A 14139-nucleotide genomic window follows, 5' to 3' on the forward strand; every position below is an offset into this window, starting at 1 on the left:
TAGTGGTTCTTTCTTTGCCCCCTGGAGAATACTCAGGAAAGAATCAACATGAGGACAGGACTGGGTCTTTTACCATCTTCTTGCATGGGAGATCCATTCTCTTCCTCTATGACATCATTTCCCTAGGACAAAAGGAAGGCCCTATGAGTCTACAGCAGTCAGAGAAGTGGAGTGATTGGCTAAAGAAAACATGGTGGTGCCCAGTTCCAAGATCTCTGTCCACAGTGCACTTCCCACTTAATGTGGTAGGAGGGCCAGGGGGAGTTGATCAGCCTGTGGAGGCCAGAGAGCAGCCACACTGCAGGCATTTGCTCACAGTCTGTCAGGAATTACTCCCCCCACTTTTTTGGCCAGTTCTGGGGCATGAACTCAGGGCCTGAGCACTGTTCTTGGGTTTTCTCAAGGCTAAAGCTCTACCACTTGAGCCACAGCACCACTTCCAGCCTTTTCTATATATTCAGTACTGGGGAATCAAACCTGGGTCTTCATGCATGCTAGGCAAACACTCTACCACTAGACCAAATTCCTGGCCCAGGAATAACCTTGTTAGCAGCTTAGTTGACCCTGTTTCTCTGAGGCGGAAACAGTTGCTAAATAAAAAAAGCAAATTGTGAGCTCATAAAGCTTTTGGAAACCCCTTAGGCTCCCAAACCATACCCATTTACCTTCTGAGAGGATCTGGCTCTAGAAAGGCAGAGCCAGGGTCTGCAAAACAGGGGCAAACACCACAGTTAGCATGGTACAGGTCACACTGGGTTGTAACCCCGTTTGCCCTGTCTGGGGCTCTTAGATGGGGTGTTAGGGTAGGGGCTGGCAGAAGCTTCTTCACTCAGTACTGTTTACATCTCAGTGCCAGTGAGCACTTGTGACCACCCCAGCCAGCACATTCTCCAGGCTCAGGTAGGGCCTGGAATGGAAAGGTCCCTCTTGAACTCATCCACAGAGCTCATGCTAGAACTATTGTTCCCTGGTAATGGACACTAGCTAGCGTCCAGGCTGGAGGATGGGGCTGCTCTCACTCTTCCCCACACTTCCCTTCTAGATATATCACCAGGAAGCCTTCAAATATCCCCTGACCCAATGGCACCCCAGCCAAGGCAGTAGTTCCTGCAGTGGGGAGAGGCACCACTATCTGCCATCTGGTTACCTCTGCATCCTGTTCTGCTGGGAAGCCAGCAAAGTTGCTATCTGGAGACTCTGCCGGCGTCCCCTGCAAGAAGGCAGAAAGCAGAGGGCACAGTTATATAGGCTCTCCTGTTAAACAAGGCCTCAAGCCCAATTAGCATAAAGCCTGCAGAGGCCAGGAGTCAGGTCTCTGGGCATGTTGTACTTGCTTCAGCCCCCTTCGGAGCACTCAGCAACCCTCTCCCTCTGGGTCCCTTTATTAAACTATTTTGAAGCACAGAGCTCAGGAGCCATGTATATGACCTTCCCTTACCTCTCCTTCTTCTGAGGGGGCTCTGCTGGCAGCCCGGGGGGAAGGGACAGCCTCTCCTTCCTCTTCATTGCCAGGAGCGATGTAGGAGCCAGACATGGAGGAGACTGTGTCAGTGCTGATTTGGGAGGACGCCATGGACATGACAGACTGGGCTAGGCTGCTGCTGGCGGGGTCTGTGGAGGAGGAGGAAGGAAGCCTGGTGAAGCTTACAAGAACAGAGCTCCCTCCTGGTACTCAGGCCTTATATGTCTGGGTCTCTAAGATGCTGCTCCTCTATGCCTGAAGCTCTGAACCTGGCTCAGGGACGGGGTTACCTGTCCTGCCACAGGGTTCAGGAAGGACTGGAGCATGTCCCTTCCCAGCTTGCTTCTCCCACCAGATGAAGGACCGCTGTGACTATGGATCAGAGGGAGCAAAGGCAGCCCCCACTCCCGCCCCGTACCTTCTGGGGAGGAAATGGTGGAAGAGAGTGGAGTCCCCGTGCAAGATGACTGATCAATAGCCCCTGACGAAGACAGGGTGAGGTTCTCACTTTCTGGAGTCACACCACATTCCTGGAGGATAGAGGACATAACAGGACACACAGTAAGCACACCCTCAGCCTGTGGAAGGAAGAGGTGAGAGCAGGGGCTGGGGAGGGACAGGGAGGAAAGGGGACATATAGGTAGTCATGGGGTCTCTTCTGTCAGCACCTCTCCAGCCCGGGCCTGGAGGACTGTCTCCCAGGGGAGGTGCAAGTGTCAGTCAACACCTCTTGTCTGAGGGCCAGCATCTGCTGGGCCACACAAAGAGTGCAGCTCGGGTGACACAGGTCACCCAGCAGCTGTGACATGGGGACAACCCTGGCCGGCTTCCCCAGGAAGAAAGGAATACAAGACCAGCAGGGGCCTCATTGCATGTGGATGAATGGTGAGTTTCTAAAAGGAAAAACTCACCTCTGCTCTGCTCCCCCACTCCATCCGCCACCTGGCCCAAAGCCGCAACACCCCTAGGCTGAGGCACAATTCTCTGGACTGGACGAGACTGGCCTGTTCTCCACAACTCCTCCTTCCCCGGGCAGCTCCTGTCCCCTCAGCTCAAACCTAGTTCTGCGGAGCCATTTTCCTGTTCCTCCGGCTCCTGTCTAACCAGGTCCCCTGACATCTACCAATCAGGTGAAGCAGAATTCTCACTGGACCCCTGGCCAGCTGCCCATCACCTAATTGATTGCTTCTCTCCCCTTTCTTTCAGGTCTAAAGAGTTCTAAGATTCAACTCCAATGCTACTTTTGACTTTCTACAAAATGAAATGAAATCGTGTACATCTCTACTAAAGACTTTAATGGTCTCTGTTTAGGTAATCTATCTTTTTGTACTTCTTCTCCCTCCCCTTCCCCGGTCCGTGCTGGCTCTGAGACTTGAACTCAGGTCCTGGGCACTGTCTTGTTGAGTTTGTTTGCTCAAGGCTAGAGCTCTACCACTTGAGCCACAGCTCCATTTCTCACTTTTTTGGTGGTTATTAGGAGATAAAAGGCTGATGGACTTTTCTGCCTGGGTTAGCTTTGAACTGAGATTCTCAGATCTCAACCTTGTGAGTAGTTAGGATTTATAGGCATGAGCCACCAGAACTTGGCTTATTCTTTACATGTGAAACACAGTATCATTGTAACTGTTGCAGGCTAGACTGAAATTTCTATTCTTCTCAGTCCTGGGATTACAGGTGCACATCACTACACCTGGCTGAGAACTCTAATTTTCTATAGTTAAGATTCATTATTTGCTGGGTATTGGTGACTCACACGTATAATCCTAGCTACTCAGGAGACTGAGACATGATGTTCACAGTTTGAAGTTAGTGTGGAGAGGTATATGTGTGAGATTTTTTATCTCTAATGAACTACCAAACATGGCTGAGAGTTTGGCCTAGTGTAGAGTGCTTGCTTAGCACGCACAAAGACCCAGGTTCGATTCTTCAGTACCACATACATAGAAAAAAGCCGGAAGTGGTGCTGAGGCTCAAGTGGTAGAGCTCTAGCCTTGAGAAAGTCCAAGAACAGTTCTCAGGCCCTGAGCTCAAGCGCAGGACTGGCAAAAAAAAAAAAAAAAACTACCAAAAAAGCTGGAAATGGAGCTGTGGCTCAAGTGGTAGAGCTGTAGCCTTGAACACAAAGAAGCTTAAAGACAGCTCCCAGACCCTGAGTTCAAACTCCAAGAGCAGTGCGAAAAGAAGAAGAAAGATTCATCATTTGACAAGTGTTTGCTTGGGAATAACACCACGCCAGATACAGTGCTGTCCGAGATACACCCAAGTTCTGCTCCTGGACCACTGGTTAAGTGGCAATGCTACTTCTGGCCTCCTGAGTCTGCTCCTCATCTCACAATGCCCACACAAACATCTGGCACACATATTTTCAACCTGTCTTGGGTCAAGCCCCACCCTTGCTGCAAGCATGGACGTGCCATGAGGCCCCGGCCTCCTGTGCTTTCCTCACAGCTTCCACCTCAGCTCCTAGGACAAGGCCACACCGAATAGGCTCCATACACTGAGGAGCACCTGATCGCATGACACTTCTGTGGCCACTGCCTGGGAGGGATGAGGGTCTAGTAAACGCATGAAACAGGTGGACCTGAGGAGCCAGGGTGGGAGGGGTAGGAGGGAATGCCTGGCACCAGTGTCCAGGGAGGGAGAAAAAAGCCAGTCACCTCCCCAGGATGCTGAGCCACCGGTCTCTGGGATAGCTGAGTCTCTGACTCGCTGCAGGAGTGCTCATCTTCCTCTTCGTGAAGCACAGAAGAATTCTGGGAAACAGATCTGTAAAAGTCCAGAGGGAAAAGCAGTTGTATCCACTGTCCACGCAGAGATGGGAGCTGGCCTGCACTCCTCCTGCAGGCGGCATAAGAAGAGGGCCACCAGGGGAGCCAGTCAACACTAGGACTCTGGGGCCAGGGGACAGGAGCGCCACAGGGGGCCCAGAGACCCCTTTTGACTCTTGCTCTTTCAAGGAATTGCTGCCTGACCCTGGGGAAAAAAATGACTGGCATTCCCAGGTCTCAATACTTCCATGTGCAACACCATTCTTTCTTTGTGGTAGGAATGGCGCTGATTGTGCCCCGCTGGATTTAAATATTTAGGACATATAATCATGAGGTTCTTTCCATCTCAGAGTCAGAACTCAGGTCCTTGCACTTGCTAGGTAGGTGTTCTACCACTGAGCCATACCTCTAGTCAGATTTTCCAGTCTTCAGAGGTAAGCCATGTTTCCCAGGCTCCTGGGAACCATTGAGTGGTCTTCAGTGTTTCAATGCTTTTTGCCCTGTGCCCCTGGCTCCTTCTCACATGACGTGTGACATTTTATCTAAGGGGAATTCTCCTAAGTACCCTGGCACGTTTTGGTTCATCTCTTAGGGATGGATATCTTTCCCCAGGGCCCCCTCAGGAGTGTTGTGAAGCAGCTCTGGCCCCAGGATATGGCCGCATGTGGAGAAGGGGGCAGGACAGTTTGGAAGGTGGCCCAGAGAGGCACACCTCTCTGGCTACTCACTTGGAGAGACTCTTTTTGAGCTTGACTCCTTGGCTGCTGCAGTCAGACAGGCGATCAAGAGGGGACAGCGTCCTGACGGGGGGCAGGTGGCTGTCACTGCCGTACGAAGGCAGCATCCCTGAGAGGTGGCCATCTCCAAGCACGTGAAGTGGAGGAACTGCTGGGGACGGGGTGAGAGGCCCATTGAGGGCCTCCAGAAGAGACACCACTTCATAACCTGGTGGAATATTCTCTGAGGACTAGGGAACCAGAGACAAGTTGAAAAATTACTTATTGTTTGGGGGGCACAACCATGTTTCTTTTTCTTTTGTGTTGGTCATGGGACTTGAACGATATCCTGGAGCTTTCTTGCTTAAGAATAGCCCTGTTACCACTTTGAGCCGAAGCTCCACTTCCGGTTTTCTGGTGGTTAACTGGAGATAAGAGTCTCACAAACTTTCCTGCTTGGGCTGGCTTCGAACTGCTATCCTCAGTCTCCTGAATAGCTAGGATTACAGGTGGAAGCAACCAGCTCCTAGCTTCATGTTTCTTACTATAAACTAAAAACTGCTTTCTTCTGCCTTTTTTTTTTTACATATGATAAAGTTTCTGCATTAGATGTAGAAGAAAGATAAAAAGTCAAAGAACCAGGCCCCTACATCATTCTTCATAATAATTACTTTTTCTAATAATAACAGAAGTAAATAATCATTTAAGGACGTTTGGAAACCACATCATAATAGAAGGAAAAAAGTCCTAATAATGAATTACCCAAAGTAGCCTTCTATGTTCATGTATAGGTAGAATCAATATTATGAAGATGGCTATATTGCCAAAGATGACATACAAATTCAGTGCAATCCCCATCAAAATCTTTTACTGAAAGAGAGAAAAAAATCCAAAAATTCATAAAGAACAACAAAATAGAATAGCCAAAGCAATTCTAGGCCAAAAAAAAAAAAAGCAATGAAGGTAGTATCACAATACCAGAACTCAAACTCTACTACACAGCCATAACAACAAAATAGCCTGGCATTAGCACAAAAAGATACCTGAAGATCAATGGGACAGATTAGAAGACCCAGAAATAAAACCCTATACTTACAGTTATCTGTTATTTGATAAAGGATCCAATGACATACAGTGGAAATAAACAGCCTCTTCAATAATCAGTATTGGGAAAACTGGATATCCATATGTAGAAAACTAAAAGTGGATCCCTATTTGTCACCATATATCAATATCAATTCAAAGTGGATGAAAGACCTTAATGTCTGACCTGAAACTTTGCAACTACTGTAAGAGAAAGTAAGAGAAACCCTAGAACCTTTAGGTATAGGCAGAAACTTCTTGGAAAGAGTCTCAGGGGCATAACATATAGGAGAGAGACTTGACAGCTAAGGTCATAGTTACTAAACTAGAAAGACAGCCAACCAATTGGGAAAATATCTTCACCAGTGATATATCAGTGATATATCTATGTATGGTATACAAGAATACAAGCTGGGTGCTGGTGGTTCACTGCCTATAATCCTAGCTACTCAGGAGGCTGAGATCTGAGAATTGTGGTTCAAAGTCAGTCTGGGCTTGAAAGTCTGTGAAACTCTTATCTCCAATTAAGCACCAGAAAACCAGAAGTGGAGCTGTGGACTCAAAGTGGTAGAGCATTAGACTTGAGCCAAAGAGCTCAGGTACAGCACCCATGACTGAAAGAGGAAAAAAAGAAAAAAGAAAAAGAATACAAAAGCATATCTTCAAAAGCATTGAGGAGAGGGTACAGAAGTGGAGGGAAGAAGGGTAAAAAAGTATAGCAGTGGAACTCATTAGACTTCGATAAAAGTGAACTATACACTAGCTAGGAGCCTGTGATGCATGTTTTTCATTCTAGCAACTCAGGTTCAAAGTCAGTTCAGACAGAAAAGTCCATGATACATATCTCCAATTCACTAGCAAAAACCCACAAGTGGAGCTGTGGCACAAGTGGTAAAGCACCAGCATTGAGTATAGAAGAAAAAGGAGGAGGAAGAGGAGGAGGAGGAAGAGAAGGAAGAGGATGAAGAGGAGGTGGAAGAGGAGGTGGAGGAGTAGGAGGAGTAGGAGGTGAAGGAAACTATGTTTTATCTCACCCAGCATAAATATTTGCCTATCTTTCTGAAACCTCTTCAGATCATCCTTTTTTCAGAGACAACAGTAAGTTTCCAACCCACTCAACTAGTGCTGGTATTGAGCTGTTGAAGACATGTCCTACTACAGTGTTGTTTCTGATGGGCCTCCTTGTATGTATATGAAACTCTTTCATAGCTGGATGTGAAGCTCAATGGCCAGAAAGTATTTAAGCCCCAAATTCAACCCCTAGAACTGTAAACAAAATAAATATCTTCTTTAAATTTTCTCTTTTTTTTTTTGGTGACAGTCCTGGGGTCTGAACCCAATGACTGGGTACAGTCTCTGAGCTCTTTTGCCCACGGTTGGTGCCCTACCACTTGAGCTACAGCTCCACTTCTGGCTTTTTGTATTGAAGATTATAGAGTCTCACTGACTTTCCTGGTTGGGCCTGTTTCAAATCGTGGTCCTCAGATCTCAGCTTCTTGAGTAGCTAGGGTTACAGTTTATTAGCCATAAGTGCTCAAAACCTGTAAGAGCTCAAAATTCTTGTTAATATACTTAATAGTTACTGCTTTATTCTTATGAGTTATGCAGACTTTCCTCTGATATAAAGTCTGTCAATGGTTTAATTTGTTGCTTTTTAACTCTGAAGTTTTGAATAGATTTAGACTCTTTTTTTCCCCTTCTAGTTTTTCTATTGCTGAGAATTTAAAGGAATCTTTCTCTATCCAAAGAGTCATGTGTAATTTACTCAAGATTTTTAATATACCATTTGTACTTTTAACAAAGCTAACAATTATTCCATCTGAAATTTGTTATCTGGTAAGAACTGAAGTGCTATACTAATTTTTCCTCTCTGAACAATAAATGAATTATACCAATACCACTTACTGCATAGTAAATCTCTCCCATCAGTGGGTTGATGTAAGAAAAACATTTCTTTTTTCCAGTGCTGGGGATGAAACCCAGAGCCTCTGGCATACCAGGGCAGCACTGTACCACAAGTTTATCCCTGCCCATAGCTGCTGTCCTACAGCTGAGAGGCACTTGATCCCAACATTGTCCTTACATGATCACACAGTGTCAGTTATCTGTTCACTTGGCTCCCAGCTGCCGAAGTCATGAAATGGAAAGGAGAAAAAGTGATCTGCCTGGGCTGGGAGTTTGGCCTAGTGGTTAAAGTGCTTGCCTAGCATGCATGAAGACCCGGGTTCGATTCCTTGGTACCACATACATAGAAAAAAGCCGGAAGTGGTACTGAGGCTCAAGTGGTAGAGCTCTAGCCTTGAGAAGAGTCCAAGGACAGTGCTCAGGCCCTGAGCTCAAGGCCCAGGACTGGCAAAAAAAAAAAAAAAAAAAAAAGATCTTCCTGATATGCTGAGTTGAAATCCCTTTGTACAACTACATATAGACAATAAAACTGAAATAGTAAAAAAAAAAGTCAACTTCCTCAAGGATTCAAATAAAGATAGTAAAATTTTATTCAAATAAAAAACAATCATCCCTTGTTTCTACTTGGGGGAGCTCCAGAGGTGGACCTCCAGGAATGACACACAGCAAGAGTATTAGGAATGTAAGTAATAATGCGGCAGGAGGCCTGAGTAATACTGGCTGGCTTTAATAGAACATGATCTTAGTCTGGCAAATCTATCAGCCTGGCCCAGTCTAATTCCTTGCTGCAATGCTATGTAGAGAAGGTCAAGGCTCGGAGCATGGCCTAGTGGTAATGTGCTCGCCTATAATAAGCACAAAGCCCTGGGTTTAATTTCCCACAACCATATACACAGAAAAAGCTGGAAGTGGCACTGTGGCTCAAGTAGCAGAGTGCTAGCCTTGAACAAAATGTGTCCAAGGACAGTGCCCTGAGTTCAAACCTCAGGACTGGCAAAAAAATAAATGTCGAAGCCAGCAAGTTTGAGGCCAGCTTGGGCTACGTAGTGAAACATTGTCTAAAGAGCAAGAAAAGGACAAAAGACAAAGGATTTAAAAAAAAGTTAAACTCCATGTAAGCCTTAGCCCTAGAATTCTATGGTTCTGTGCCCAACTCACCGAGTGTTCTTCAGAGTCAGATGTCTGAGAGGAGATGATGGGATTAAAGCTGGTTGGGGACAAGGGGCCCAGTTTTTTCCTCATGGCTCGGATCTGAAGCAGTGCCCGAAAGGCTGTGAGGAAAACAGGCAATCAGGACATCCTGCTACAGGATTAAGGTGAACCCTGTTCCCTCCCTGTGGCACTCAAGATAATGCCCTGCTCCTGCTCCCTGCCTTCCCTCCACCACCTAGGGCTTACGGAGCCGGCAGATGGGGCAGTTGTTGGCCTGGTAGCGCAGGGTGTCTGCACAGGTGTTACACAAGCAGAGGTGGCGGCAGGGCAGGATCAAGGTGTCCCGGACATCGGAGAGACACACCACACACTCGGCACTGTTATCACTCACTTCGTCCTCAGCCACCTGTGAGGCAGACAGAAATTTTGGCAGTGATATAAAGCCCTTCGTGTCCTGTACTTTATTTACAAGGCAGCTGACTGAAGAGCTGAGACAAAGACTAGGGACAAAACTTAGGCTGGCCCTTTTAGGGCATACACTCCCGCTGCCTCTGAGAATAGCTCAAATGCAGCCCTGAGCTCAGCCTCAGAGGCCCAGCTCTGGCCAACTCTGACCGCCTGAGCTGAGAGAACCTAGCAAGCCATGCAGATCAGGGCAAAGTGTGGTGAACTCCTAGAAAATGGAGTTCAACAGAGCCCCAGAGCAGAAGACAACCCCAGGACAGTTTACTTCATTTTCACAGACAGAAACCAGCTGATCTGAATGTTTTCCAACAACCTCCAGACGTGGCTCACTGGGTTCTGCGCAGCCTCAGCTCCGCAGAGTACACAGAAAAACGAGGAATCAAACTTGCCTTAGAATCCTGTGTGTTGTACTTGTTTTCTATTCCGTAGATCTCCTGAAGAAGGTAGCTGACCCCATCTACCTGAAGGGCCAACAGAGAAGCTGAAGGAGACAGTGGGGGAGCCCCACCAGCCGCTGCCAAGCCCAGGATAACTGGTTCACAAGGAAGAATCACATGCTCAGTTACCCACTGAACATCTGGCAGAGAACACGACATTCTGCAAACCAGATGGCAAAGACTTGTGTGGTGGTTCACTTTTATGAATGGTTAGGAAAGGCTAGACCAGAAACAGGACAGAAGAGTATGTATCAAAAGGGAAATGAAGCCAAGCACTTGGGATCCACACCTGTAATTCTAGCAACTCAGGAGGCTGAGATCTGAGGATCAGAGTTTGAAGTCAGTCTGGACAGGAAAGTCCATGAGACTCTTATTTCTAATTAACCACTAGAAAGCTGGAAGTGGTGCCGTGGTTCAAAGTAGTAGAGTGCTAGCCTTGAATGAAAAAGCTCAGGCCCTAAGTTCAAGCCTCAAGACCCACCCCACCCCCCCAAAAAAGTAACACTATGTAAGAAAATTACACTTCAGACATTATAAGGACAAAGTACAGAAAAAAGAAATAAGAAGAAACACGTAGGGAGAAAGAAAAACATAGATGGCCAGAGAATGCAACTGGAACATGTAGCAAAATGACTTCTTTTGGCCTGGTTGCTTTTTGTTTTTCTTTTTTCTTGGTTCTTGTTTTGAGAGACAGGATCTCACTGTGTAGCCCAGGCTAGCTTCAACTTCCTGACCTCCTGCCTCCACATCCCAAGTACTTACAAGCCTATGTTGAGCTTTTTTTTTTTTTTCCCTGAGCCATGTTGCCCATGATGCCCATCTCAAGTCTTCTGAGAAGCAGGGATGATATACTACCACCACACAACTTGGCTGTTTCTGAAACTCAGCTGCCCATGTCCCATCCTAAGGCCATAGTGGGGCCAAAGATGCCTCTTCCTTTGTTCCCTCCAGAATCCTATTTCTCCTGTTTCCTCATCTCTGCTTTCAGAAAGCCCATTATCTCTGAGTTGACAACCTCAGTGGATTTGTTACAAATGCAAATCCAGCAAGAGGAAACTAGAACATTTCCTTCAAGCTATGCTTGCCTCCTGGCTAACTAAGCCTTCCATATGAGCACTCAAGGCTAGGTCTGCCTAGATAGTACCCTGGGCTCAATAGCTATGGTATCTCTTATGGTATCTCTGAATCTGTGTGTGTGTGTGTGTGTGTGTGTGTGTGCGCGCGCGCGCGCACACACACACACACACATGCAGGTACTCAGGCTTTATTAACTCAGGATCTGGGTTCTGTCCCTTAGCTTTCCTTCACTCAAGGCTAGCATTCTATTACATGAGCCATAGCTCTGTTGTGACTTTCTGCTAGTTCACTGATGAATCTTATGCACTATCGTTCCCAGGCTAACTCTGAACTCCTCCAATCCCAACTCCCTGAATAGCTAATAACAGGTGTGAGCCATCTGGTGCCTAGCTTCTCTGCTTCGCTCTAAAATTTGTTTCAACGTAAGAACTATGTCAAAAAGGACATTGTCAACTAATTTCTACAAAAGCATTATTGCCTATTGTAGGGTCCATTAATGGAGCGCAAATACTTAATCCAGAAGAATAAATAATGTCGACTCCAGATGTCTATCCCATCTGTATCAAGGTCTCTCTGTGTCTCCACAAAGGCCAGGCCTGCCTCTTCCCATGTGCTTCCCTGCTCCATGTGATGAGCCACCTTTCCACCATGCCCTTACCAGTGCCACTGGCACCACTGCCCCTCACCCTCCACTGAGTCTCCTTCCACCCTGCAGGAGGACAAAGGAGAGTGTGGCACATGGTAGAGGCTCAGCCTTCTAGCAGACATACACGGACCTTGCTTGTTGTTCTGGAAGGGCCAATGGCCTACAAACTGAATAATGGGAAAGGAATAGGGGAGTAAATGAAGCCAAGGGCACTAACAGCCTCTGAATTGCACCCCAATCTTTACCCTTTTGCTTGAAATGTTTCTCACCCTGACATTTGAAATAAAAAGTCTCCCAGTCTAATGCCAAGAGATAAATCTTGTCCTTTCATTTCTTGAGTCCTGGTGCAGATAGCGGAGGCCTGCCTTAGAGACCCAAGAGTCAGTGCTCCTTTCAGGCCACCCAAGTGGTTTCTAACACACACAAGTGCTCCTTTTTTTCTTTTTTCCTTTTATTACACAAAAGAGGAGAGGGGAAAAAAGGAATATTGAGAGAGAGAGAGAGGGGGGGGGGGAATATACCAGTAACCCTTGGTCCTCAGATACTTACCACTTGCTTCTGTTTGAGGGGCTTGACACAGAAAGTCCCATCCGTGTGCTAGATGAAAATATAATAGATAATGGTTACAACCAGAGCAGAAGGCTGGCCACAATCCACACCTTGTGGTTGTTTTATAGAGTTACATGTTCTTGGCCATAACAAATGGAATCTGATGACTAGCCAGATGCCAGCAGCTCAAGCCTGTACTCCTAGCTACTCAGGAGACTGAGATCTGAGGATCATGGTTTGAAGCCAGACTGGGCAGGAAAATCCATGAGACTCTTATCCCCAAATAAACTACTTACAAAAAGCCAGAGGCAAAACTGTGGCCTTGAGCACAAAGAAGCTCAGGGACAGTCTTAGGCCCTGAGTTCAAGCCCCAGGACAAAAAAATAAGATAAAATAAAAAGCATTAAAGGAATCATAAAGCAACAACTTACCTTTTCAAATGTACCCAGCAATACATGGCAATGGCCGAAATACTCTGAAAGAAACAGGCACATGGTGAAGGCCAGTATTGTTCCTGATGCCCACATTCTGCTTCCCACTATCTGCAGAGCCACGACTCTGGAAATGGATCTGTGGCTCAAGTGGTAGGGCACCAGAAGTGAACGCTAAGAAAGAGTGAGAGGCCCTGAGTTCAAGCCCCAGTACTGGTACCCCTCCCCCTAAAGCCATGGTGCTGGGCTATCACCGGCAGGGGCTTGTTGTAGGCCCAGCCCTTCCCAGTTGTAGCACAAAGAAGCTAAACTCAGATGCGGAGACTGAGACCCCCAGAGAAGGTGTGTTATTCTGGGCCACAGCTTCTTCTAGGACTGCACCCCAACAGGGCAGCTCACACCCAAAGGAAGCTGGAGATACCCCTACCGTCGCCTTCATCCACCACAGCTTGCACCACTAGAGGGTAAACCTCTCGGTCCAGATCAAAGCTGAGCTGCAGTGGGGAGAGAACAAAACAGGACACAACACATCTAAATGGCTAAAACACCCATCAGAAAGGGAGGTGCTGACAAGAAATACTACCCCATCTCTGCTCCTCATTCATCAACCTCCCCAAGCCTGTTTAACTGAAAGCCCCCGAACTTGCAGCTCTTCTTCTCAGACACCTAGGTTATGAATGTGCATTGGCATAGGAAGAACAAGGATAGATATTTCTTTTTTTTCCTTTTTTTTTTTTTGTCGGTCATGGATCTTGATCTCTGGGTCTGGGTGCTGTCCTGGAGCTCTTCAGCTCAAGGCTACCGCCCTACCCCTTGAGCAAAGCACCACTTCGAAGGGCCACTTCTGATTGTCTAGTGGTTAATTATAGATAAGAGTATCATAGACTTCACTGCCCAGACTGGCTTTGAACCTTGATCCTCAGATCTCAGCCTGTTCAGTGGCTAGGATTACAGACATGAGCCACCATGCCTGGCTAAGGATAGATATTTCTTTTAGGGGCATGGAAAAGTCATGGGGCTTAGAGGTGAGTATGGCCTTAAGTATCCAGGCAGAGCCTCTGCTGCTGGCATGGATCCCAGAAAGCTCCTGGGTGCTAGGGCTCTCCAGCAATGGCTACTCACCTCCTCTTCAGCCCACTCCGAGGGGTCCACAGTGTGGGAGGGCAGGCAGAACTGTTGGCACACCCCTCGCTTATAGTGTACAGTCTCCGACTGCAGGCTGTTGTCTTTTGGAATGTAGCTGTGCATAAAGTGGGAAGTAGAGCTAAAGTTAGAATCTAATCCAGACAGTCTGACAGTCCCCTCAATCTCACATCTGTTTCTCAATTCCAACAGGCTCAAGCACATGTGTGTGTGTGTGTGTGTGTGTGTGTGTGTGTGTGTGTGTGTGTGTGCATGTGTGTGTATACAGGTAGCTAAGTAGTTGTTTTTTTGTTTTTTTCTCTTTT

General features: G+C 47.0%; 1 protein-coding gene and 1 long non-coding RNA gene across 4 annotated transcripts in view; one reads left to right on the forward strand and one right to left on the reverse strand.

The window, feature by feature from the left end:
• The window catches only part of Rnf157 (ring finger protein 157), a 57406-nt gene that overhangs the window by 8006 nt on the left and 35261 nt on the right, over positions 1-14139 (reverse strand). For all 3 annotated transcript variants that reach the window (XM_090350351.1, XM_090350353.1, XM_090350352.1), the window contains exons 5-17: positions 13814-13931; positions 13119-13185; positions 12692-12735; positions 12261-12308; positions 9941-10012; positions 9333-9492; positions 9093-9205; positions 4959-5197; positions 4120-4228; positions 1881-1992; positions 1439-1611; positions 1148-1210; positions 74-122 (exon numbers count right to left, since the gene is read on the reverse strand). In XM_090350351.1, coding sequence (XP_090206477.1) covers positions 74-122; positions 1148-1210; positions 1439-1611; positions 1881-1992; positions 4120-4228; positions 4959-5197; positions 9093-9205; positions 9333-9492; positions 9941-10012; positions 12261-12308; positions 12692-12735; positions 13119-13185; positions 13814-13931 — 1367 coding nt within the window. The remainder of the gene's footprint in view (positions 1-73; positions 123-1147; positions 1211-1438; positions 1612-1880; positions 1993-4119; positions 4229-4958; positions 5198-9092; positions 9206-9332; positions 9493-9940; positions 10013-12260; positions 12309-12691; positions 12736-13118; positions 13186-13813; positions 13932-14139) is intronic.
• On the forward strand, positions 1982-4993 carry LOC150051430 (uncharacterized). Its single transcript, XR_016538324.1, has 3 exons — positions 1982-2055; positions 2128-2773; positions 4843-4993. It is a non-coding gene; the product is annotated as an uncharacterized LOC150051430 (long non-coding RNA).

This window comes from Megascapheus bottae, chromosome 17 (genome assembly GCF_031878675.1).
Source record: "Megascapheus bottae isolate mThoBot1 chromosome 17, mThoBot2.hap1, whole genome shotgun sequence".
Taxonomy (NCBI): Eukaryota; Metazoa; Chordata; class Mammalia; order Rodentia; family Geomyidae; genus Megascapheus; species Megascapheus bottae.